This window comes from Sycon ciliatum, chromosome 3 (assembly GCF_964019385.1).
Source record: "Sycon ciliatum chromosome 3, ocSycCili1.1, whole genome shotgun sequence".
In the NCBI taxonomy this organism is placed as follows: Eukaryota; Metazoa; Porifera; class Calcarea; order Leucosolenida; family Sycettidae; genus Sycon; species Sycon ciliatum.
In genome coordinates, this window is record NC_088645.1 from 10,910,350 (window position 1) to 10,933,270 (window position 22,921).

Genomic DNA, 22,921 nt, shown 5'->3' on the forward strand with positions numbered 1-22,921 from the left:
GAAAGTACCCTCCATACAAGGCAGTACAAGCTCCATGTGTGGTGTACATTGTAGTACATGGCTGCACGTTTCGAACACGAACCGCATATTCATAACACAATCGCTTTTCTCTAATTGCATTGTATGTACTCGAAGTACATGTACATGACCATGTACATGACTGTATAAAATGACACAACCCATTCAAATGAAAAGAAAGTCGCCAATAGTCTTACAGGTACCGGTATTCTTATGTATCGGGTGTGGATGCAACTCAGGAACAGAATGGTATCATTGCTAGTAGGTCTACGGAGGATTAGCAAGACGAAATTCGCGTTCGCGTTTGCTCTCCAAGGAAATTCGAACTCAGTGACGGAATTCGCGTTATGAGAAGGATTAGCGAACAGAATTCGTACATGCATGTACGACGTACATTGTGTACAGACAGTAGACTCTACAGCGTGGTAAATTTATGACTGCCCTGACACGAATCCGCGATTCGTGTTCCGACTACTTTTCCGAACGAAAAATGAGAAAGTTCGCAATCCAGTTCGCGAACTGAAAAATGTTTGCGAACGCGAACGCGAATTTCGTCTTGCTAATCCTCCGTATTGGTGATCGTTATGCGATCGCGTGAATCAAGTACATGATTGTATGCCTGTAAAGTAGCAATACTTTGTCGTGGTTTGCGGCCTGCACTACTTGTCTTGTAGTTCACATCACAGTGCCTGGTGTGGCAATGGACTGGTGTTGCTACGGATGCGGAAACCGTGAACTTTAAAAAAAAAGAAGTTTGTAGATCGGGAAGATGTTAGCGAGTTGGGGCTGTCGTGGATTGAAGTGGCTATTTCCGGTCAGAAAATCCCTACTTCGGGATGTTTAACTAGACACCACCAGGGTAGACATTGCTTATCCATGATGACCACGGTCATCTCGAAAATTAATAGCCCTTGGTAGATACATTTCTGGCATGTTTAGTTTCATGCTTGATACAACATGACTGCACAAGTTCTTTTTGAAAAGTACATGTACATGTACAGGGAAACCTGTCTAAGACGACCACCGCTCAGGGGACCTTCAAAACCTGGTCTCCGTTACCAGGTGGGTCTCCTTATCCAGTGTCATTTGACTGGAAATAACATCCCTTGGTCCTGGCTGCAGTGATCGTCTGGGACAGGTGGCTTTGCATTGTTTCCCAATCTATTTCACTGCTTTTCGACTCAATCTAACTGTCAGTTTGTCGAACGTTATTCACCACGGTCCAAGGCCTACATAATCATTGCATCTCCAAGTCGCTGTGTATACAACCGCAGTTGGCAGCGGTCCGGACACCAGCTAGCTGTCCTCCTGTCTAAATGCGCGATCATTCCAATGACATCGACTACTGCACTTGAAATGTACATCTACGGTACTACTATACTAGCGCACAATCCTCTTCCGGTTTTGTCAGCTGACACAATACCAGTAGTAGTAATACAGTGTCTAAGCTTCCCCGTTGTCCAAGTCAAACGGAGACAAGACAAGAAGCGGCCCCGGCGGGAAGTCCCCTCCATCCGACATAGCAGGTAACAGATTTTTGCCTGTATAGTAGTCCGTACGACAGGAATTTATCATGACATTCCCAAAAATGACAGTGTCTCTGCAAGTCTGCATAGTTACATACTTGTAATGTAAAGTAATTAGTTGGCACATCAGTGCTATCAAGAGTAGATAAACAAGAGTGTGCAACTCCGGATCTCTCCTGCACAATCTGCAGATACCCCCGCCCACGGCGGAATTTTTTGTTGACGTCACCTTTTTTCAGAGAAACGCGGACTTTGCCGCAGAGCAGTGTGAGAGCACGTGCTGGGCACCGACCTTGTAGTGTAAAGCCCGGCCAAGTGCACGAGGGAAACCTCTCCAAAAGGCTCGCAGCGCGTGCGTCGTCGAAAAGATTACGTCAACAAAAAATTCCGCCGTGGGCCAACCCATCCGCGAGTTGCACACTCTTGTTTATCTACTCTTGGTGCTATGTACAAGTGCCAAGTGGCTATACAGCATGCTGGAACACAAATCGCTCTAGTTTCCTTAGTTAGGCTAAAACGGTTCTACAGTACATTGTAGAATGGTCATGTACATGGTACATACTAAAGTGACAATGCAGGGTTCATCAAGCACACCTGTGAGGGACCTGTAGCGAACATGTATTATTTTCGAGCTGGGAGTGTGAACATAGTAAAAAAAAAAAAAAAAAAAAAAAAAAAAATGTACAGCTAACTAATGTTAGGTGCCAGACTGTCAAACCTAGGATAGGGAGTCAAAAGCATGCACACAATCTGCGGGCAGCATTGTCTCCTGCTCGTCCTTGCCAAGATACTATTTCTAAGCTAGGTCCGTTTCCGATAACATCCTACGCATACATAATTACACCCTGGTCAGACGCGACAGGCCAACTCATGGCGGAGGCTTAGCAGCATATGTAAGAGATCATCTCCGAGCCCGAATTGTGAAGGCTGACACCCAGGTGGAAATGCTTATGTTAGAAGTCAGCGAGCAGCGTTCCAAGGTTCTCCTTGGTGGTGTGTACCGTCCTCCGTGCACTCCTGTGCAATTCTGGCAGGACTTGACGAATGAACTAGACAATGTCGTCTCCACACTGCCCACGTCAGCTCTGGTCCTTGTTGGAGACTTCAATGTCGATGTAAGCTCCTGCGAAAGTCCCCAGCTAAACAGCTTGCTACACCTGACATCAAGAACCAAGTGGGCAGTCCTACCAGAGTTGGACCCCAGGGCAGTCAAACAATACTGCATCTCGCTCTGGTCGGAGACGATCCTGTTAACTCTTGTGTCGTGGTACCTTGTATAATCAGTGACCATATCGCTGTGGCACTTGATTTGCGATTCATAACGTCCTTTACATCGACCGTGGGACGTGACCGGAACATGGCAAGAATCGATAGACATGATTGTAGGTCAATTTGCACATGATCTTCGAAATAGCGATCTAGAGAACTTCTGCTTTGCGCAGACGGAAGATGAAATGTGGGATATGTGGCTGGAGAAACTTGTCGCTGTCTTGAACACTCATGCTCCTGTACGGCTACGGCGCCCTAAAGCTCCTTCCCGGAAATCCTTCCCCTGAAAGACGCCAGCCCTGCATGACCTAGTCCAGAGACGTAACGCGACCCATCGACGGTGGAAAGCATCACCTACAGACCCGGCTCTACGTAATGTCTTCACTTCTGCCCAAGACGAAGCCAAGCGTATGTCACGACATCCCCGAGCCACCTACTTTAGAGACCTTCTTGCTCCTAGTCAGGCCAACGCACGAAATATCTGGCCAACCATTAACTATCTCAGCGGTCGTAACAAGTCCTCAGTTCCACCAGCCGTCAGTAGTTCAAAGCTCAGTGACCATTTCAGGGGTATCGTGGCAGATCCAGCTAGACCACTACGTCTTTCAGCCCCATTGGGTCCCACGAAGAGGGAACACCTCGAAGAATTTGATCCAGCAAGTGTGCAATAGATCGCTAAGCTGCTCTCCGAAATTGACGTGCGCAAAGCTGCAGGCAGCGACCGGGTTCCAGCTGCAATCCTCAAACACTTTTCTCCTGTCCTTGCACCGTCCCTCACCATATTGATCAATGCATCTCTAGCTTCTGGTGTTGTTCCTGCATCCCTGACGATAGCGGATTTTCGTTCCCACTTCAAGTCAGGCGACAAAGCTGTAACTAAGAACTATAGACCAATATCGTTATTACCAATAGTCTCCAAAGTCCTAGAAAGGGTAGTCCATACGAGACTCTATAAGTTCCTCTCTTGAATTTCCTTGTTCCCCGTTAACCAGTTCGCATATCGCCCACTTCACTTTGCAGAAGATACCCTATCATTGCCTGTAAACAGATATTTGGAGGCAGCGGATCAGCAGCGCCATACAGGTCTTGTATTTGTCGACATGAGTAAGGCCTTCGATAAGGTCAAACACCAAAATATTGGTTACAGATCGATTTCCGGCTGGCATCACCTCAACGGCGGTCAATTCGCTCATGAGCTACCTAACGGACCGCCGTCAGCGAGTCGTCCGGAGCAATGGACAGTCGTCAGCCCTCTCTCCCTGCGAGTGTGGTGTTCCTCAGGGAAGTGTGATGGGTCCTCTTTTTGTTCTCCATCTACACAATGGAAAGAGAACAGATCACAGCTCCAGCCCACTGACAACTATTTGCTGATGATATCCTGCTAGACGCCATCCGTCAATCTGTTTAATTCTTGAATTTAACCCTTTACCGGCAAGTGCATTTTGTATATGAAATCCATAACATTGAGAAGGATGCCAATAACTCACAACGAGGGCACATTTTGTATGTGCAAGTTATGTTTTCTTGGAAGTCTGGTACTTCTTCTTGACGATGGAAAAAATTATTTTCACATACCACACACATACGCTACTAAATTGGCACCTATACGTCTAAACACGGAAATTGTACACAATGCAAATCGTCAGATTCCGACATTGACATGAAACTCCAAAACAAGTCGACTTCAGAGTGGAAACGAACGCCATAGCCATCACAGACTTCAGTGGCCGTGCCTCGCTCGCAATTGAGAGCAGCATCGCCCCAAAATCGCTGTCCGATGGCTCCGTAAGGTCGTGCGCAAGTCGCGCAGCGCTGCCGTCACTCAGGTACGTAGAAAGTCGATGGCCTAAAATTCCGTCTCTGGAAGACTGTCGACACGGGGATCACTCTCCATGGCTTCCACACCATAAGCACCATCAGATTCTTCCAGGTACATTACGACGACATCGTCTTCAGCGGCTGGAGCTCCCGATATTTGCGTGAGAATTTACTTGGCGTGCGCTCCGCTCCGCAATTTGAAATTCGCTTGCATCGGCGGCTGGAACGAAGTATTTATCTATCTGTCGTGGGTCCCAGAGCGAAGGTCTGCTAGGTCCTCGTCGGAGAAGTCATCTGAGGACGAAAAGAACTCACTGCGCAAGAGGAAATGCACCTGACGACGTTTTGACGGAGGCAGACGGCATTGTCGGCGCGCGTGTATTTCCGTAAATTTTCGATCGCGCAGTTCTCAATGAAATCAAATGGGACACGCGTAGATCTCTTCAGCTACGGATAGGATCATACCTAGGCTGTGTGAGGGCCACGGGAAATCCCCGTGGGCTGATGCTTCCTGTCATACCAGGCATGGTTTTAGTATGCATGTCGAATGCGTCGTTTACGACGCATTCAAGTATGGGGCTGCCGGTAAAGGGTTAACCCTCTCCCGTTCGGTCCCCAAACTAGACAATTGTCTGGAAGAAAGAAGCTTGATACGAAATCCCTACAAAACCCACGGTCTGGCCCTACATGCGTCCCGCAGGCAGACCTTGCTACTTAAAGGGGAAGTATACCCTAAAATCAAATTTTCACCAGTTGTAGTCTTCGGGGTGCTGAGTCGAATGGTCTTGGTCCGAGGAAGCTGAGACGCTCCCTTCCTACTTGAATCCCAATCGAACTCGCGCACTTCCACCGAAACTGGGTGACTGCGCCCTACTAGATGGGGATTTGTATGCAAAATATCACTAAAAGCGCCATTTCGTTCTTATAAAAGCACGGATGACCACAATTGGCCCATATGTTGTAGTCTTTTGGACGCTGAGTCGACTGGTTTTGGTCCGAAAAGGCTGCGATGCAGCGTTCCTCCTTTATTCCCACTCGAACATGGTTGAACAAGCGGTCACGTGCTCCTGCGTACACCAGTCAGCTGGTCACCGTGCCTGCAGGGTACAACTTACTAGCCTGTTTGACCTTTTTTGGGTGCAGTCCTGTCACTCGAGTTGAACTCGAGTTGAACCTTGGTGTGAAAGTTGTCGCCTGCTGGCGCGGTGACCAGGTGATTTGGGCACCCAGCACCACGTGACCGCTTCTTCAACCATGTTCGATTGGGAATAAAGGAGGAACGCTGCATCGCAGCCTTTTCGGACCAAAACCAGTCGACTCAGCGTCCAAAAGACTACAACATATGGGCCAATCGCGGTCATCCGTGCTTTTATAAGAACGAAATGGCGCTTTTAGTGACATTTTGCATACAAATCCCCATCTAGTAGGGCGCAGTCACCCAGTTTCGGTGGAAGTGCGCGAGTTCGATTGGGATTCAAGTAGGAAGGGAGCGTCTCAGCTTCCTCGGACCAAGACCATTCGACTCAGCACCCAGAAGACTACAACTGGTGAAAATTTGATTTTAGGGTATACTTCCCCTTTAACATAGAATGCAATGGAAATCCCCTATCTCAGACCACAAGTGCTCGATATCTAGGTCTGTATCTCGACTCTCAGCTTCGGTGGAAGACTCAAGTTCCGACTATCACAAGGAAGACGTCCCAGAAACTGACGGCACTGCGAGCCATTTGCTCCTGTTTAACTGAGCAACAAGCCCTGTTATTTTACAGATCGCTAATACTACCTGACATGTTATATGGATCCAATGCCTTCTTCTCGGTTCTCTCTGCGCACCAACGGCATCAGCTTTCTGTCCTCGACAAGCGATGTATCCACTGCATTGCCAACCAGCCATTCCCCTCCCACACAGATCCCATCTACACACGTGTTTGCCTCATCCCCATTATCCAAAACGCCCATTGTAAACTCCGCCTCCTCATGCTTCGTATCCACACCGCCAGAATTAACAATCGCCTGTCCAAGCGCCAATGTCGACAGCCTGAAGGTGTCCCGCGAATCAATGATCCCAATGCGTACGTTGTCCCTGCCACCAGGCGAGTCTCTGGTGACGCTCGTTTCTGTTGTTAGATTATGGAACGCCCTGCCCCAAGAGTTCAAGTCCCTCACCTGTCATAGATCATTCAAGAGACTTTTTCATCCAAGATGTGCTAGAGCTGTTAGCCAGTTAATTGAAGAACGTCAGTGCCGTCGGTCAGTGTCGTGCAATGTTATCGCATGAGCTGATTGTTTAGTACCTGGTGGTGTTAGTGGACATTATAGTGAAACCTGTAGTTCCTTGGTCCGCTTTACCTTTTACCGGTATAAATAATCCTTGGCTCTCCATCCGAGTTCAGACTTTTGAAGGTGTATTTTTATGGTTAGCCAGCATCTAGGCTTGTTCTTGGAGTCGTCCTGCGAATTGACTCAACCGTGTTTTTGGTTTTGTTTGCCTTCTGTTCTTTTTCCTTTGTACTTTTCTTCTTTCTTTTCTGCTTCTGTTTTCCTTTCTTCTTTTTGAGTACCGGTATTTGCTGTCTGTGTTTCTCTTTCGTGGAGGTTTGCTGTATTCTTGGCTTTTGGCTGTTACTTTGTCGCCATCATAATATTGGGCATCGTTGCCTAGGCCTTTGCGGATAATGCCGGCAGAAAAATTGGCAGAATTCGGTACTTTTTCTGGTAAGTTTCATGCATGTTTGGTATGTGGATAAATAAATGGAGCAGAATTCGAGGAACTGCCCGCCATAAGGTTTGTATGATTCTGCCAATTTCACTGCTTTTCGAGCATTATCCGCCAATGCCTATCGTTGCCCGTTTGGTCTGCGATACAAAAGATAATCTCAACAACAACAGCAACAACAACAACAACTACTACATATTCGTACATGTACAGGGAGGTACATGTTCGTCCTAGTCTCAGTACCATTGTATTTCTTTATTATTTTCGAGCTGGGAATGTGAACATAGTCAAAAAGATGTACATGTATGTTTGTCGTGCAAGACGCAAACTCTGTCAAACTGCATCGTACGGTTGCCACTTACACGTTTCACATCCGGTCGAACAGTCTCAACAACGTACATGTAGATCCACGTGTACGTGAGTGGCGCATGGCCTCTTCGCAACAACAACGTCAACACCCACCACTGAAAATATTCAACAACATAAATGAAAGATCGTCGCAGTGGTAGCAGTAAATACATGTTGTAGAGTGTACATGTTGTACAATGAACATTCTAACTACGTTAGGTCTGCTTGGAGTTTTCCAATGTATTGTACTTGAATAAAATTCTATTTTACCTTTCATGGCATCTCTATTTCTTCACATCTACATGTACATGTCCATGACTTTATCTTGCCCGTAAAAGAGGCCGTTGCCCCCGAAAAAAACCTGTTCGATCTGCTAGGGTGGAGATTGTACTGAAGAATGTGGTGTCCGCTACCGGATACCTCAACCAAGCCATGTACAGTACACATGTAACGTAGCGTGGCTGGGTTGAGGTGTAGACTGACAGTATATGTGACGGCTAGAACATACTGGACGTGATCACAGATCAGTGCAAGGAGAAACACGGGAACTCGTAGCCCTTTGCGAATAATGCTCGAAAACTTGGCAGAACCATGCAAACCTTATGGCAGGCACTTTCCAGAAGTCTGCTCCGGACAGCAAACTGTTTCGTTCGTGTTAAATCGTCTCGTCAGCGGAGTTCAGAGTCACCGTGAGCTTTGCACGAAGGCAGATAACTGTAACTCTGAGGTTATCCAGAACTTGAAGAGTGGTCAACCAAACCGAGAAGAGACACAGAGACATGAGCTTCGAGCAACTGCTTGCCACTGAAACAGTGGCACCATGGTTAAATCCTTCCTTGGAGCTCCATAAAGTCCACAACAACACTCGAACAGACTACTGAAAGTACAATGTAGATATTGTAGTAGGTACATGTACATGGCTAATACAGTAACAGTGAACTCTTACAATCATGTACATGGCTAATACAGTAACAGTGAACTCTTACAATCATGTACATGGCTAATACAGTAACAGTGAACTCTTACAATCATGTACATGGCTAATACAGTAACAGTGAACTCTTACAATCATGTACATGGCTAATACAGTAACAGTGAACTCTTACAATCATGTACATGGCTAATACAGTAACAGTGAACTCTTACAATCATGTACATGGCTAATACAGTAACAGTGAACTCTTACAATCATGTACATGGCTAATACAGTAACAGTGAACTCTTACAATCATGTACATGGCTAATACAGTAACAGTGAACTCTTACAATCATGTACATGGCTAATACAGTAACAGTGAACTCTTACAATCATGTACATGGCTAATACAGTAACAGTGAACTCTTACAATCATGTACATGGCTAATACAGTAACAGTGAACTCTTACAATCATGTACATGGCTAATACAGTAACAGTGAACTCTTACAATCATGTACATGGCTAATACAGTAACAGTGAACTCTTACAATCATGTACATGGCTAATACAGTAACAGTGAACTCTTACAATCATGTACATGGCTAATACAGTAACAGTGAACTCTTACAATCATGTACATGGCTAATACAGTAACAGTGAACTCTTACAATCATGTACATGGCTAATACAGTAACTGTGAACTCTTACAATCATGTACATCGCTCCCTCGCCTTGGTTGGAACTTTTTACATTTACATTGTAGATGCACGTGTCGACTCATACTACATGTAGTACCTAATCCTTCCGAACTACATGTCCTGTACATGTACGGGTACTCCCCGGTACATGTATTTCGGAAGGATTAGAGTCAACACTGCAAACCCCATACCATCCGACATTACCAAAGCAAGTGATATAATGTGTCAGGGCTGCACAGTTTCATATCTCAATTCAGTTTTCGGCCCGGAGTCATCCTCAGGAACTAGATTATTAATTTTTGTGATTCTGAGTATCATGCCATGAGGAGATCGTCGTGCTCCGATACGCACCACAGTGTTCATAGACCTGTCCAAGTGGGAACAGTTTTGGGCTCAGCATATCGATCACTATCGCGGTGTTTGTTTGTGTGTGCATGTGATTTACAGCTACATTTTTTTGGCAACCTGACTACTGGACTGGTACATACAAGATGTTAGCAATGGTTTTAAATTATAATTGAGAGCACGACTGAAGTTCTAGCAACAGTTTACTTGTACAGTAAAACCTGTCAAGGCGACCACTCGGATAAGTCAAGGGATGCTATTTCCATCCGTCAAATGCATGACACTGGATAAGGAGACCACCTGGTTACAGAGACCACCTGGTTACAGAGACCACACTTTGAAGGTCCCATGAGCGGTCGTCTTAGACAGGTTTCACTGTGCATGTACAGTGTGTGTACATTGCACCGAGCTACATGTACATGTACATGTAGTTGCCACTGGGGTAGTTCATAGTAGTTGATACAATGTTCCTCGAAATTTCCATGGAGAGAACTTTCCGCGCCATCACCATACTATTCACCGTGAAGGGAACGCAGCACACACTTGATGACAGTTTCCCGGAAAAGAACAGGAGATCCGATCGGATCTGCACACACGCTCCAGGATACCATCACTACGTCATTCATCACGTTGGAAGGCCTGATGCAAGAACATACATGTACTTAGATTAGCTAGTGCATGCACGTACTGTACATGTAAGTGTCATGATGACGTAATGGCTGACTGGCTAGAAATATTTCACTACCGGATACATGTAGACTACATGTACATATATATCAGGTACACGCAGTATGTACCGTACTACATGTATACGGTTGTGCCAAAGTCCATAGTCATCCTGATCTGCTGACGATTATGAACACCCGGAAATGGCTCCAGGAAAAGATGCAGGGTGGTGCAGCACCAATAAACCGTGTGGGTTGCACGCGTGACTCGGGCATGAGGCCACTGCAGTCAGAGTGCGACGACCCACTGCATGGAGTCCCTGACACATCTACCATAATCAGTTACACAATCACGTGGCATTGCGACTTTTAAAGGGGAAGTATACCCTAAAATCAAATTTTCACCAGTTGTAGTCTTCGGGGTGCTGAGTCGAATGGTCTTGGTCCGAGGAAGCTGCGACGCTCCCTTCCTACTTGAATCCCAATCGAACTCGCGCACTTCCACCGAAACTGGGTGACTGCGCCCTACTAGATGGGGATTTGTATGCAAAATCTCACTAAAAGCGCCATTTCGTTCTTATAAAAGCACGGATGACCGCGATTGGCCCATATGTTGTAGTCTTTTGGACGCTGAGTCGACTGGTTTTGGTCCGAAAAGGCTGCGATGCAGCGTTCCTCCTTTATTCCCAATCGAACATGGTTGAACAAGCGGTCACGTGGTCCTGGTTGCCCAAATCACCTGGTCACCACGCCAGCAGGCGACAACTTTCACACCAAGGTTCAACTCGAGTGACAGGACTGCACCCAAAAAAGGTCAAACAGGCTAGTAAGTTGTACCCTGCAGGCACGGTGACCAGGTGACTGGTGTACGCAGGAGCACGTGACCGCTTGTTCAACCATGTTCGATTGGGAATAAAGGAGGAACGCTGCATCGCAGCCTTTTCGGACCAAAACCAGTCGACTCAGCGTCCAAAAGACTACAACATATGGGCCAATGGCGGTCATCCGTGCTTTTATAAGAACGAAATGGCGCTTTTAGTGACATTTTGCATACAAATCCCCATCTCGTAGGGCGCAGTCACCCAGTTTCGGTGGAAGTGCGCGAGTTCGATTGGGATTCAAGTAGGAAGGGAGCGTCTCAGCTTCCTCGGACCAAGACCATTCGACTCAGCACCCCGAAGACTACAACTGGTGAAAATTTGATTTTAGGGTATACTTCCCCTTTAAGTGCCTTGCTACGATTACCTTAGGCATGTACATGTAGAAATGTAGCTTAGAATAGTGCAGCATCCACTCAGCTGAGGTCTAATCTATGTCATGTACTTACCGATCCAAGTTCAGTCATGCAACAGTTACTGTTGTGACTTGTGTATGTGTGTGTGAGAGAGTGTGTGTGTGTGTGTGTGTGCGTTGCAGTTGGTGAGGGTAGTTGGTAGTTTTTGAGCTCTCGAATTTTGGAAGTTTTCTCAAGAATTCCTCACTCTGGGGCGGCTCTGGCCTCGTCCAGGGTCGTCCCAGGTTAGTTCAGGACCTGTTGAAGTAGATAGGGTCGCGGACTAAGATTTTTGAGGACCAGGGCTTCGCATGATGTTGCCACCTCAAGTTTCTCCGCGCGCCCTTCGTTCGGTGAGGAGTTGCAACCCCCGAACGTCCGCGACTGCACGAGATGAGCAGGTTCGAAACAGTACAGGACGTGGACGTTATTTGTCAGTGGGCACCTGGAATGTCCGGTCACTTGTGGAAAGCTCAGGCCCAATTGAAACTGCAGCTGTAACAGGAAAAGTCGTGGAGGATAAGAAAATCGAACGGGTCGTCGCGGAACTCTCGCGTCTGGCTGTGGATATTGCAGGACTTCAGGAGACACATTGGTTTGGTGAACAATCGTATCGTGTTGGTGGCTCTACTATTCTTACATCGGGTCGTCCTGTTCCTTCGGAGGACTCCAGTCGTCGACGAGGAGAAGGTGTTGCTGTCGTTTTGAATTTGAATTCAACGAACGCTTGGAAAGCAGGAGGCTGTGTCTGGAGAGCGTACAGCTCTCGCCTTGTCACCGTACGATTGAAGTTCAAAGTCCAGCGTGCTGTACGCTGGTACACTGTTATTGTGGCGTACGCTCCGACTTTCGCCAGCACTCGATCGGAGAAGGAGCACTTTTACGACTCCGTGCAGCGAGCGATTGACGACGTCCCTCGTGGTGACAGATACGTTCTACTCGGAGACTTCAACGCGCGAGTTGGCACTCGTGGCAGCCATGCTGAGCAGTCTAGGGATGAGTGGTGCACTGTGCGTGGCCCTCATGGCTTTGGGGAGATGAACTCCTCTGGAAAGGAACTATTAGATTTCCTGGCAATGAACAATGCTACAATCTGTAACACCTGGCACAACAAGAGACAAAATCTCAAACCAACCTGGCAACATCCTAAGTCACAGAAATGGCATTGCATTGACTACATCATCACTGGCCAGTGTGATAGGATGCTGTGCATGGATTCTCAGATCATCCCAAGTGCAGAGTGTGGCAGTGACCATCAACTGCTTTGTGCACGCTTCCTTCTTGGCACGTATCACCACTCTGTCAACCCGCAAGCTGTGCGTGTGCAACGTAGCAAGGGTCACTTCGACACGTCCAAGTTATTTCTTTCTGCCGATGCAAACAACAACCCTGATGATGGCGCCACCCCGTTGTCTGCTTATCAAGACGCGGTGTCCACTCTCGTATCAACACATTGGCGCCCGCATGATCCAATAGATGAAAAGTGGAACGTCCTCCGCGATGCTGTTGTCACTGCCGGAACGGACACTCTTGGTCAACGCAAGCGTAAACAACCTGATTGGTATGTGGACAGTGGCCCGGCTATTGAACCTCTGTTACAGGAACGGAATCGGCTGCACGCGCTCTGGCTTCAACATCAACGTCCTAGGGATCACACTGCTTTCAAACAGGCTCGCAGTCAAGCGCGTGCCGGAGTGCGGAAGGCTAAACGTGACTGGATATCATCCAAGGCAGAGCTCGCCAATGCACAAAGATTCTCAGGACGAACTGTGTGGAAATGTGTTCGTGCACTACAAACAGTCGAACAAGGCCCGACCCGCATCACAACTGCTGCGATCAACGACGAGAATGGAAATCCATGTGCATCTGCCGAAGACCAGGGCAAACGTTGGGGCCGTCATTTCTCTGGTGTTCTGAATGTGCAAAGTACGTTCAATTCCAGTATTCTTGACTGTGTTCCACAAATGCCGTGTCTGGATAGTTTGGTTGCGCCGCCTGATCTGTTGGAGTTACAGCAGGCAATCACGCAATGTCGAAGTGGCAAAGCTGCAGGTCAGTCAGGAATCCTGCCGGAGATGCTCAAAGCCTGTCCAGATCTGTTTACTGACCACCTACTGGAGCTTCTCCATTCAGTCTGGGACAGTGGCAGTGTTCCTGGCGACTGGGTCAACGCGCAGCTGGTGCCTATCCCCAAGAAAGGTAACCTTGCAGAATGTGACAACTGGCGAGGCATAGCTCTCCTCGACGTTATTGGTAAAGTGGTTGCTCGCGTCATCCAGAGCCGACTTGCTGATAAACTAGACGATGTGCTACCAGACTCTCAGTGCGGCTTCCGCACAGGACGCGGGTGTGCTGACATGATCTTTGCGGCAAGGCAACTAATCGAAAAGAGCTACGAGCATGAGCAGAAGTGTTTCTTCATCTTCATTGACCTGAAGAAAGCCTATGACTCAGTTCCGCGAGAGTGTCTGTGGTTAGTACTGCGAAAAGCTGGCGTCCCCGAGAAGCTGATCGCTGTTATCCGTGCATTCCATGACGGCATGACCGCAACTCTCCGTCTGTCGAATGTTGAAGCTGACCCCATCCCTGTGACGAACGGCTTGCGGCAGGGATGTTGCATGGCCCCTGTCCTATTCAACATCTTCATGTGGGCAGTGATGCATTGTTGGCGCCAGCACGTGCAGCCTATCCCTGGTGTAGGCGCAAAGGTCTTCTTCGAGCCAGATGGGAAGCTACTCCACCACCGTAGCCGCCGTGATAGATCCCTGGAGCTGACAGAGTGTCAGTTTGCTGATGATTCCGCTCTTGTGGCCGCGACACGCCAGGCCGCAGTTTCAGCCTTGGAGGTATTTGTGGATGTATGCAGCGATTTTGGCCTCACCGTCAGTGCCACCAAAACCAAGTTCATGGTCTCTGGCCCCAATATCTCTAACGACGATCTAGAGCCGCTCGCGATTCGAACTATGGAGATTGCCCATGTGTCGTCTTTTCGTTACCTTGGATCCAACATACACAGCAACGGACGATGTCATGATGATGTCACATCCCGGATTGCACAAGCTGCCATAGCGTTTGGCGCTCTGAAGAAATCGATATTCCACGATGTAACACTGACAATATCCATCAAACGGTCAGTGTACAATGCTTGTGTGCTGTCGACTCTGCTCTATGGGTCCGAATGCTGGGTACCGCTACAGGCTGATGTTCATGCGTTGTCTGTCTTTCATCTCCGTTGTGTCCGCACCATTCTGGGCATCAGTCGTCAAGATGTATGGAATGACAGGATAACTAATGTTGAAGTTCTGGAGCGCTGGGGAGATACCTTGGACATGGAGTGTCGTCTCAGCAGACGTCGCCTTGAGTGGCTTGGTCATGTGGCAAGGATGGAGGATGAACGCATCCCGAAGGCTCTACTGTTCGGTTCGTTTCCAAACAAGAGACCTGCCCATGGTCCGCGGAAAAGGTGGCGAGACTGTGTTCGGAGTGACGTCAAACCACTTGACGACTGGTATGAAGTGGCCACCTCTTCTCGCTCCAAATGGCGCCAGGCTTACCGTTGTCTGCCAGACAAGCAGAACAGACCTCGACCATCACCGGTTGTGTGCCAAACTTGTCACCGCTCCTTCAGTCGTGTAAGTGACAGGAAGCGACACAAGTGTACAGCTACGCGTGCCCTACCCGTAAGCCAACAGCCAGGAAGCTGTCACTGCGATCAGTGCGACAGATGGTTCCGGAGCAAGGGTGGATTTGCCCGACACAAGTGCTCGCCAGCAACATCACCAGCAGAGGCATCTTCTGACACACTTGAGTCACCGGTTACAAACAATATGTCCTGCGAACGCTGCAGCTTCCACTGCGCCCGCTGCAACCGCTGTGTGCTATCGCGCCAAGGCATGAAACGTCACAAGTGCAGCCGTGGCTCGGCCAGAGCAACCAACACAGACCGTAGCTCCTTCTGCATCGTTTGCAATTGCGGTCGGCGTTTCAGTAGACCACAGGACCTATCCCGTCATCGCCCCTACTGTTCCGAACCTGCTCAACCCCCCATGGGGTCCGCATAGCCAGAATATGGCAGCGCGTCCAAGGTCCAAGGTGTGTGCGTGTGTGTGTGTATGGTGTTTGTTGTTGTTATTGTCATCGTCGTAATTGTTTCAAGTCTTTATTCTCACTATGACCTGTTGTTGTTGTTGTTGTTGTTGTTGTTGTTGTTTGAATTCTTTATTCTTATGATGGCACCATCGCCAATATTTTGCTGTTGTTGCTGCTTAAGGAAATTAGAGGCCACATTGAAATTGCAAGTATTAGTTGTTGCTGCTGCTGTATTAAACGTCTTGCTAAACCTCCATATTGTTTTCTTCATGTACACTTGCTGCATTACAGCATGGAAAAGAGCACCCACCACACAAATACATTGCACAAAACACGAAAGACTCAGTTTGGACATAACGGAGGATTAGCAAGACGAATTTCATGTTTGAGTTCGCATTCCTCCGAACTCAGTGACAATATTCGAGAGGATTAGCAAAGACCTCGGCCTTGTACAGCTGTACGACGCTGGTTTACCGATACATGTACATGTACAAACATGTACATGACTGTACTGTTGATGACACGAATCGTGTTGAACTGTTCCGGCTGATTTTCAGAACGAAAAGCGAAAGATCATAACCGTGAAAAATCCACGGACCGATAGTGCACACTAAGTCACTAACTCGAATGTGAAATTCATGATCCTGTTTCCGAGACAGTGTTGCTCGGATCCGTACCCAATTCACCCGGATTCGTCCAACACTTACAGAATGATTTTTATCACAAAATCGAGTGGACCATGCATGAAATTCTTGCCCTTATGAATCCGGCCATGGATGCAACAGAAGTATCAACGCCTCCATGTCAAAACAAAAAATAAACAGTGCAGGCAGAGGGCCAGGTCAAGGACCACCACCCTCCGGCTTCCATTGAACACCCCCCCCCCCCGTACACAGGTGTCAGACACAGCTCCTGAACGGTGATGGAGGACCAGGGAGGACAGATCAGATCCGCCTACCCTTGAGGCCACAACCTACAGGCCAAAACATCCCATTTGCCTCATCCATGTCTGTAAGGCCAACATCCGATTTGCCGCATCAATGTCTGTTTGCAACTCTGCCATAATCAAAGCCAATTTATACAGCCCAATGCTGAATGCCCAATGCATGCTCAATGCCCAATGCTCAAGAATCAATTTTCATGACGAGAAACAGCTTTCCATACAGAACAGAAGACTAACAATACTCTGTAGAAAGTGAGTACTACAGTACTAGTAGCTGAAGTAACAACAGCTTCGACCATAAATACAATGCAACAGTGTTCATAGCACAGTCATTGTCCGTAGCAAAATGCAAAGTGCACAAAAGCCTGAAAAGCATAAGAAGTGACGTGAAGTTAAAAATGACAAGTCAGTTGATCAAATAGTCGGCGTTAGAATCAGAGAATCAAAGAGCTGGTTTTTTTTTACGATAGTCAGCTTAAAAGACTTGATGAGGGCACAGTCAAGAACGTTAGTATCTACTGCTCACCAATTCGTGGACTCGCATAATTCAACTACCTACATACACTCAGCGACCCAACGCCAAAAAAAGCCAAACAGAAATCAAGATCAAGAAGAGTACATCTATGTTAGCGACAATCCCCACATACAGCAGGTTAGCAAATGAAAGAGAGAGAGAAAGAGAGAGAGAGAGAGAGAGAGAGAGAGAGAGAGAGAGAGAGAGAGAGAGAGAGAGAGAGAGAGAGAGAGAAAGAGAGAGAGAGATATATATAGAGAGAGAGAAAGAGAGATAGAGAGAGAGAGAGAGAGAGAGAGAGAGAGAGAGAGAGAGAGAGAGAGAGAGAGAGAGAGAGGGAGAGAAAGAGAGAGAGAGACAGAGAGAGAGAGACAGGGAAAAGACGCAGTGAAGCAAATCATCCACTGCTATACAAGTGCACCTGGATACGACGAGAGTGAACTGTTTCAATTTCTGAATATACGATGACGGCCAAAAATAGCCAGCATGACCTGCATATACGGCAGTCTTAGCAAATATCTCTTTAGTATATAAACAACGTCATAGTTCAAATCAATATTATTCGTCAAGAAATCAGCACATGTACGCATACGTATTCCAATACAATCAACACTTCAACACTAGTCCTGCTGTTCACTGTGGAGTGGTCATGCAGTGTAGATGTAGATCAAATGATGTCATTGTGCAAAGTGATGACCTAATTGTTCAAATCAACACTTCAACACTAGTCCTGCTGTTCACTGTCGAGTGGTCATGCAGTGTACATGTACATCAAATGACGTCATTGTGCAAAGTGATGACCTAATTGTTCAAATCAACACTTCAGCACCAGTCTTGCTGTACACTGGGGGTAGCAGCTCAAGTAGATCAGGCCGTGTTGATGCAGCTCAACTAGACCAGGTTGTGTTGATGCTAATAGGGCCTTGTACTGCAGCCACACTACACAATAGTACTGGTATGGGTCCTGTCTTGTCTTGGAGACATTGATATGATAGTCTGGTGGAAGTCACACTGCATCACGCCCGCAGTGCTGGACCGACACACTCCCTTTCTTGCACGTGTAATTGCCGAAGTGTATGAAGAATTGTGTGTGTGTGTGTGTGTGTGTGTGTGTGTGTGTGTGTGTGTGTGTGTGCGCGCGCACGCGAGTGTGTGTAGTGGTGGAAAATTGAGGTGGCAGATGTAACAACACGAAAGGGTGAAGGAAATGTGACACTTGAGTGGACCTGACGCGAGTCACTTCCACCGGACAGCCAGTGCTCAGCAGATGGGCACATTCTGATGATGTCAGTGCCTAGAAGCCACGATCCACTGATGATGTCAATGCCTAGAAGCCATGACTCACCGATGATGTCAACGCCTAGAAGCCATGACTCACCGATGATGTCAACGCCTAGAAGCCATGACTCACTGATGATGTCGACACAGTGGTGTAGATTCCAGTACACTGGTTCGTGGTATGCACTGGAGTACGCCATGCAGTGAGATGACACAGCCGTGCAGTGAGATGACATGGCCAGCGGATGCGCTCGACCCGACATGGACACCCTTACGGGTGAGCACATTCCCGTGCAGTGTTCCTGCTTGCCTTGCTTCCAGTTAGACAAGATGAGCAATAGAACAGTAACCGGTAGTACTGTGATGGACTGATCACTGCAGTGTACATGCGTACAGTACCGCCACGGCAACCAGGCATGGACGATCAGAGATGCCTGCGAAGCGGCACTCGGTCTTCAGTAGCGACGGACATCTTCGAAGATAACATCATCAGCAGGGCAAGAGTTCACGATGCGGAGAACTCCCCTCTTCCTTGAGCGATGGCGGGACGACGTTCATAGTGCCCGACACACCCGCCCCCGCCCCGGGCGATAGCTGGATGACTCGGCAGGGACCGGCGCTGCGGATGTGACACGGTCGACATTGGTAGTCGAGCAGTGTCAGACGTCAACGTTCCACTACCTTTGACCGTTGAAGAAGTTGTGCCCAGTGTTGCTCTCCTTGAAGACGACGCGCAGTCCGTTGTGCGTCACGTACGTTATCTGCACGGGGCTGGCCTCGTCGGCTGGCGGTACCCAACCTGGTGGTACCCAGCCTGTCCGGTTCATACCTCCTTTCTTGTTATCTACGGGTGCAGCGATGAGAGTGGCCAGCGTTCCACTGACAGGAGGTCTCGGGTCGGCAGCATCGATTTCCTCAAGGATATGTCCACTGCTGTCCAGGATCTGATGGCGGTGATTCGAGGTACCGACACGGTGGTCAGAGTGCGAGTTTGTTGTTGATTTCAGGGCTGATCGGGGAGAGAGCTTCGAAGCGGAGCTTGCCACTGCGGATGTCTTCGGAGGTCGTGTCGATGTTGAAGCAGCATCCGCCGACTGACCGGGAAGTCTGTTTTGCTGACTGGCATAGGCAGCAGTGAGAGCAGAAACTGATTTAGGAGAGGACGTAGCCTTGCTGGTCAGTTTCGATGCCGGCGAGTTGGACTGCGGCTTGGCCGTCGGGGTGACGGACTTTTTACTCGCCGTCGATGCGTCTTTCTTTTCCGGCGTCAGCGTCTTAGACGGCACGGAGGAGGAGGCTGCCCTAGCTGATGTGGACTGGTCCACAGTTGACGATGCCGATGACGCGGGCTGCGGAGATCCTCGTTCAGACATGGTCAGGTCTAGAAATGGAGAGGCAGGATCCGCCATGTCAAACGGCGGGTTGGAGACAGTGTGGCCAAACGTGGGACTGAGCGCCAGGACGGGATTGTCCTGCAGATCTGCAACGTCGCCAACCACTCGGTTGTCAAAGAAGTCCTCGGGCTCCATGGAGATATCCGCCGACGGCTCGTATCCCGTCTGCTTGAGCTTCAATGGCTCGAGCAAGTCAGCATCGTGCGACGGCGGCGGTAGACTGCCAGTGTTGGAGGCACGAGAAGATCGAGAAGACGCATAGCTGTTCGCCTTCGATTCCGGCTGCACTGCAACGTCATTCTTTGCGGACTCGTCAGGCTCGTACGAACTATCCGAGAAGGAGTCCGACGAGGAACTCGTTGACGATGAGTTGCTGTCGGAATCGACGCCAGCTGCCAGGTGCACGCGTCCGTCCGCCGTTATAGAACTTAGAGCGGCTGACGAGGACTGTGCGGAGGTGGAGAACGTGAGCGGCCGGGACAGAGCACGTCGCTGCTCCAGGCTGGCGCCGGACGCCATGCCGGACTTGCTGCCCGTCGCCGTGGCAACCAGGGCGCCGGACGATGATGCAGACTTGCTGGACTTCGGCCGCTTTCCCGCCGGCGTACCATCGAGCGACTTGGACTGCGCTCGCTTCTGCTGCTTTGCAACCTAGCACAGAACAGAAAGGGGACAGAATTCATTGCCGTATTTTTGATGTATTTCATTTATTTCTGCACTTCGCAGCATGTCAAGACAGCCAATTGAATTGAGGAGAGGGTGAGACCAACCACGGAAGAAGAGGAAAAAGAAAAGAAAGAAAAGCACGTACACAAAAGGGGTAGGGGTTAGTCATCTCACCCTTTGAGCCGATTGCGATAAAGAGGAGAAGGAAGAGAAGGAGGATGAGGATGAATAAAAGATAAGAGAACGAGAAAGTCCAGCAGGAGAAAAGACGAAAGGCGCACACATGATGACTGGGGATAGAAGTACTGTAATTTCGCAAAATTTCGGTGTACTTTTATTTTCGGTACTTTCGGTGCATCTGTTCCATACCTAAATGTTCAATACACCGAACAAACACTAACACACAAAATCAAATAGGGAGCTGCTTCTCTGTACCGAAAATTTCTATTCACCTAACCTGACCTGTTGCCCTCATACCGAAAATTTTGAGCACCGAAATTTTCTGAAATTAGAGTAAGCGAAAGAGGAGAGTTGCAGACCTGAACCACCTACAGTAAAACCTGTCAAGGCGACCACCCTGATAAGGAGACCACCCTGATAAGGAGACCACCCTGATAAGGAGACCACCTGCCCAAGAGGACCACTACAACAAGAACCAAAGGGATCTTATTTCCAGTAACCATGACCCTGGATTAGAAGACCACCTGCCCACAGCGACCACATTTGTAAGGTCCCTTGAGCGGTCGCCTTAGACAGGTTGCACTTTACAGTAAAACATGTGAAGGCGACCACCTGCCCAAGAGGACCACTACAACCAGACTAAGGAATGCCATTTCCAGTGAAATGACCCTGGATAAGGAGACCACCTGTACACAGCAATCACATGCGTAAAGCACCTTGAGAGCGGTCGGCTTAGACAGGTTTCACCGTATCAGATTAGCAAGTGGCGACACTTAGTTCGATGCACCGAACAATGCATTGGAATTCGCATGACCGAGCCGCAGTCAGCTCTCCAAAAGGTCTAGGTTTAAAGTAGGAATTCCATGACTAGGACATGGACACACTCGCAGCTCAGAATCTAACCACTTGACAAACTGCCACCCACAATATACACTGTGCGTGTGACTTCCCAGACCAAGCAGCAGGGTTTTGCAGACTAAACAGGAATTTAGCAGACAAAACAATGCGGTTTTGCAGACTACACGGAGGGATTTTGCAGACTAAACAACGGTGGCTCATCGGGCATATGACCCTGGACAAGGTGACCACCTGCACACAGCGACCACATTTGTAAGGTCCCTTGAGCGGTCGGCTTAGACAGGTTGCACTGTACCGGTATGAAGGCTGTAGTTGTGAAGTACAGTCAGACCTCGCTTATCCGGTCCTCTTTTATCCGGATCCCTTGCCATCCGGAAGAAAATCGTTGGTTGCCTAGTATTTATTAGTGTTGAAACGAGCGTATCTATAACAAACGAGCGATCAGTTCCACTAACGAGCAAGCTATCGAGCGAGCTAACGAGTTTCATTGACGTGGCAAATATGATTATATTTTTGAATATTTTTTTTGAGTTCGATTTTTTTCAGCTGGTTCAAATTACATGAATTATCACCGCCGGCATTTGGGGTTGCTGCTGCTTCACTTCGGACTGCTGTTTGGGGTCGAGATATCTTTTCAGCGCCGTCGTCGATTAGCCTTTGTAAGAATAGACCGTTTTGCAAAGATTGCAAGTAGCCCTGGTCTTCGCTGCATTGCGGGAGAAAACTTCCAAACGACTGAGCGTAACTTTCACTCGAATGGAGAGGTGACCGAAGCATATCCTGCGACAGGTCAGCAGATGCGGAACAAGACATCAGTAGAGTCCACCAAAGCTGCAACGACAACTGAAACAACTCAAGTGTCGTGCAGGCATACAGTCACCTGTAACTGCGAGTGATTTTCACTTTGCGCGGGACTGGACTCTCGATCGACCAGGGAGTCGTAAAATATTTTACGACTCCCCGGTCGACATGTACTGCCATGTGTGCGGAGTACGGTGTACGGTGTTCGTTAGTGCAAACGAGCTGGCCGCACAAACGAGCCGAGTTTCTGGCGAGCGAGCTAACGAGTATCCGGTGAGATCGTTTCAACACTAGTATTTATAGCATATGCCATGCTTACATACAGTACGATTATCCGGTTCGCTCGCCTATCTGGATATTTTTGTGGAAAACGGATGTGTGCGTTTAAGCGAGGTCTGACCGTACTTGTTTTGCACAATATCTGAAAGTCAACAACCAAAGTGATACTGTACTCTTGGTCACTTGATAATGGGACTTACCATTGACTTTAATGGTGCAATTCTGGACATGCAACTACCCGCCTCCCAAAAATAAGCACCTTGCTGTAGTAAGCGCCCCACCTCTAGATGGGCCAGAAAATTCTAACCGCCACGACTTTGATTCG

The 22,921-nt window shown here is 48.3% G+C and overlaps 1 protein-coding gene across 2 annotated transcripts in view; it reads right to left on the reverse strand.

The window, feature by feature from the left end:
* Positions 1–16,793: 16,793 nt before the first annotated feature.
* The window catches only part of LOC135811413 (chromobox protein homolog 2-like), a 14,370-nt gene continuing 8,242 nt past the window's right edge, over positions 16,794–22,921 (reverse strand). For both annotated transcript variants that reach the window (XM_065324650.1, XM_065324651.1), the window contains one exon: positions 16,794–20,463. In XM_065324650.1, the coding sequence (XP_065180722.1) occupies positions 19,096–20,463 (1,368 nt within the window). In that variant the 3' untranslated portion in view covers positions 16,794–19,095. The remainder of the gene's footprint in view (positions 20,464–22,921) is intronic.